Raw genomic sequence first — 3,372 nt, 5'->3', positions numbered from 1 at the left:
TTGGGTCATGAGATGAGGATAACTTAATAAAAAGCAAGTCTAATGTTGAAAGACCCGTGACCCGAGTCATGAGACTGATATAACCTCTTAGAAAGAAAATTTTAAAAAATACGACCTGATTTAACCGGGGTTAAAATGCCAAAGCCAGTGCCCTTGATCGTGAGACTAAGATATTCTCATAAAAAATTAAAATAGATTATAAAGATCAATTCTCAACCGATCCAATATTAAATTAAAAAATTAAAAAAAAATCAATTAAATAAAAGACATAAAAAAACAACCAAAGTCAATCCTTGTTAACCTGTTAAACATTATTTTCAGGTCATGAGATTATGATAACCTAATAAAAAGTAAACAAAATAAATCATGACGTTTAATTCTTAATCAAATCAATATTAAAGGATAAAATTGAAAAAAAGAACAATTAAGAAAAAGAAAAAAATCTGAGTCAGGATTAACCCATTAAACCTGAAATCCGGGTTAATCCAGGTTATGAAAATATAATAATTAAATAAAAAAAATATAATATTAAATAAAAAAATACTATTTAAATTTGAAGGGTACAGTAAAACCGCGTCGTCTTTGAGTTTATAGTTAATTAATAATTAATGGAACTGTGAAGAGGTCCATGAAAGCGAGTGCTGGCATAATATCCTAACACTATAATAATTAGTATATGTATAAATGGAAACGAATCAATTTCATAATACAAAGCTCAGATTATACAATTATTTTTTCATGTTGATCTTGTCTTTATATAATTCGACTCTCTCCTACAAGCCTTTTGGCGAGACACCATGCATCTCCTCAACGTTTTAGGCCTAGCAACACAGGCACTCCAGCATTTTTAATCCAAGAAGCGCCCTTAAGGAATTGGCCGGCAGTGAATTGCAGAGCCTCGTTCCTGTTAATGACATGGAAAGTTTTCCAGTTCACCCTCTTGTTGGTGTTTGCACCAGCGCCTCTGTTGGCATACTCGGCATAGTACAGAGTATCAAGATGTATGCTTCCAGCCCATGGCATCCATCCCGCAGGCTGAATAAAATCTGCTAATTCTGATTCCATGACAACAGTCCTGGAGAATGGCTTCCATGGCCTGCCCAAGTATGTTGGGATCTTGAACCTTTCAGCGACTAGCTTCTGCTCAGGGACAATCCGGCAGTTGTGGATAACCAACCCGGTGGTGGCATGCTTCTCTTTCCTGCCATCTGCAGTCACAGAGTTCTGCTGGTTGTCATTAGGTCTCCGGACAACAATCAACGAGTTTTGGATCACAGCAGCGCCATAACCGAAGATGAAATCAACTGTGCCAGAAATAACACAATTGCGGTAGAATTGACGCTTAGCTTGGTACAGCAATGTGTCTTGATACCCGTCCATCCTGCAGTTGAGGAATGCTGACATATCAGAACTTACGCGAAGTGCCACAGCCTGGTGCCCGTCAGGACCAGCAGTATTTTGGAATCCCATCGACTTGGCAATGAACCCATCAGCTTCAGCCACTGCAGTAGCAACAGAAATTAATCAGTGGAAAGAACCCACAATGCATAATTTATGTTCAAGATTAAAAAGAAAAAGAAAATTTATCATTACCAAAAGTAGCCGTCTTCCAGGTGCCCAAGCCATCCTTGGCAAAGCTCTTGCTTCCTGTGACGATGGTCTTCCTTGGTCCATCACCGTAGATGAACACATTGGGCTTCTTCTTGTCAACAGTAACGTACTCACGATAAATTCCAGCCTTAACATAGATGATATATCGTCCCTTGAGGTTATTGGGATATGCAGCAATGGCAGCACTGATGGTCTTGAATTGTCCACTACCATCCTGAGCCACAACCGCGTTTGGTTTAACCTTACCATTGCCTTGTGCAGCCAGAAGCTTACGATCAGCACCAGAGAACCAGGTGGGAAATCCATCCTCGGCAAGAAGGCGACGAGAGTTAGAAGGAATGTTAAACTGGAGACCAACAGATTTGAGGAAGCCTGACAAACCAGAGATGATAGCCAAAACGTTATCTGTGAGGTGGCTAGCATCAACAAAACCTTGTTCTATGGTAGGCTTGATGGTGCTGTTATCACTGAATCCATCGACGCAAGTTTCTTGATATGCAAGGACGGAGCTCAGCCAACTTTGTAGCTCTGCAACTCGTTCATTTGTGGTGTGCAAATCACTATCTCCCACCAATGATATTGATGCCTGAAGTTCTTGGACGGCGTAGTCCAACAACTCCTTGCAATCATCCAAGGCCATTTTCTCGCGCTTGTCTTTGCTGGCCTTGACGACCAAATCGTCGGAAAAGTTAAATGATTTTTTCACGGCATCCGAGGCAGCCAGTATAGCTTGCTTGACAAATTCTTTAGGATCGGTGCTGTTCACAGAGCTGAGGGTCTTGGTGCAAGCCTCCTTGTAATCTGATGGTTGACATAGCTGAGTGGCTATCTTCATTTCCGGAGACAAACTTTCTTCTTTCTTGCCTCCATCGGAGACCTTACTGTTATTCACTACGGCCACCACCCCAATGACAACACCGACAACAAGAATGAGGGAAATAACGGGAACAACTACTTTACGAAACATTTTTTTTTTGTCTTACCCTGGCTTGTATCGATTCCTGATTTCTACAGGAAAGAAAAATATGGACGAAAGAGAAAGATAAACAGAGACTCGGCTCTGTTTGTGTGGCCAGGTTGAAGATGAACAAGGGACATGGCTGAGCTTTTATAGTGCACAAATGGTACTTTCTAAATTAAGGTTCTCTGCATGAAGGGAATGTCACTGGTTTTGGCAATGGTAGAACGCAGTTTCAGGTGGAAAATTGTCATTTTCGTTAGGATAAAATTAGAGTGGAGGAAAATTGCCATGCTCCGAGCTTTGAGATATTCAATCATCTGAAAGTAGAAATTTATAACGTTTGCCTTTACTGCACCACAAGTAATATTTTATTCTGAATTGTTATTTTATTCAGAATTATTACAGTAAAATTACTATTTTGATCTTGGAGAAAAAATTGCATTTGTGACGACTGTTATTTGATTTTCTTTTGTGGTTCGTTAGTAACTAAAAGATTATTTAGGGTTATATTTATATTTTCTAATTTTTTTACCGGTAAAATACAAATTTACTTCTAGACTTAACAATTTCTTGAATTGTTAATCAAGGATGATTTAATCTTTTCAAAAACTTTAAAATAGTTAAAATACATATTCACCCTTGAAGTAAAAAAAAAAAAACTAGAGTTATTGACCAAGAGCTTTTTCAGTTTTTTATATTTTAGAATATTGTAGAAAAATGATTATATCCTTAGAAAAGACAAAAATCAAGGCATGTATCTAGCAACATTTATGTACTTTTATGTTGTTTTTTTTGTGATT

General features: G+C 38.2%; 1 protein-coding gene across 1 annotated transcript; it reads right to left on the bottom strand.

Annotated features, from left to right (window-relative positions):
• Positions 1-807: 807 nt before the first annotated feature.
• LOC133697612 (pectinesterase-like) lies at positions 808-2,578 on the bottom strand. Its single transcript, XM_062120290.1, has 2 exons — positions 1,594-2,578; positions 808-1,502 (listed from the first exon to the last, which is right to left on the bottom strand). Exons 1-2 carry the CDS (start codon positions 2,576-2,578, stop codon positions 808-810), a joined length of 1,680 nt encoding a protein of 559 aa, XP_061976274.1.
• Positions 2,579-3,372: the final 794 nt, after the last annotated feature.

Source organism: Populus nigra, chromosome 1, assembly GCF_951802175.1.
Source record: "Populus nigra chromosome 1, ddPopNigr1.1, whole genome shotgun sequence".
Classification (NCBI taxonomy): Eukaryota; Viridiplantae; Streptophyta; class Magnoliopsida; order Malpighiales; family Salicaceae; genus Populus; species Populus nigra.
Note: the sequence above shows the minus strand (reverse complement) of the source record. Positions and strands in the feature narration are given on the sequence as shown.

Excerpts from the sequence above, each read along its gene's own strand:
- LOC133697612 (XM_062120290.1), bottom strand. The coding sequence starts at position 2,578 with ATGTTTCGTAAAGTAGTTGTTCCCGTTATTTCCCTCATTCTTGTTGTC. Across the intron at positions 1,503-1,593 it reads CTGGAAGACGGCTACTTTTG|TGGCTGAAGCTGATGGGTTC; the intron begins GTAATGATAAAT and ends TTGCTACTGCAG.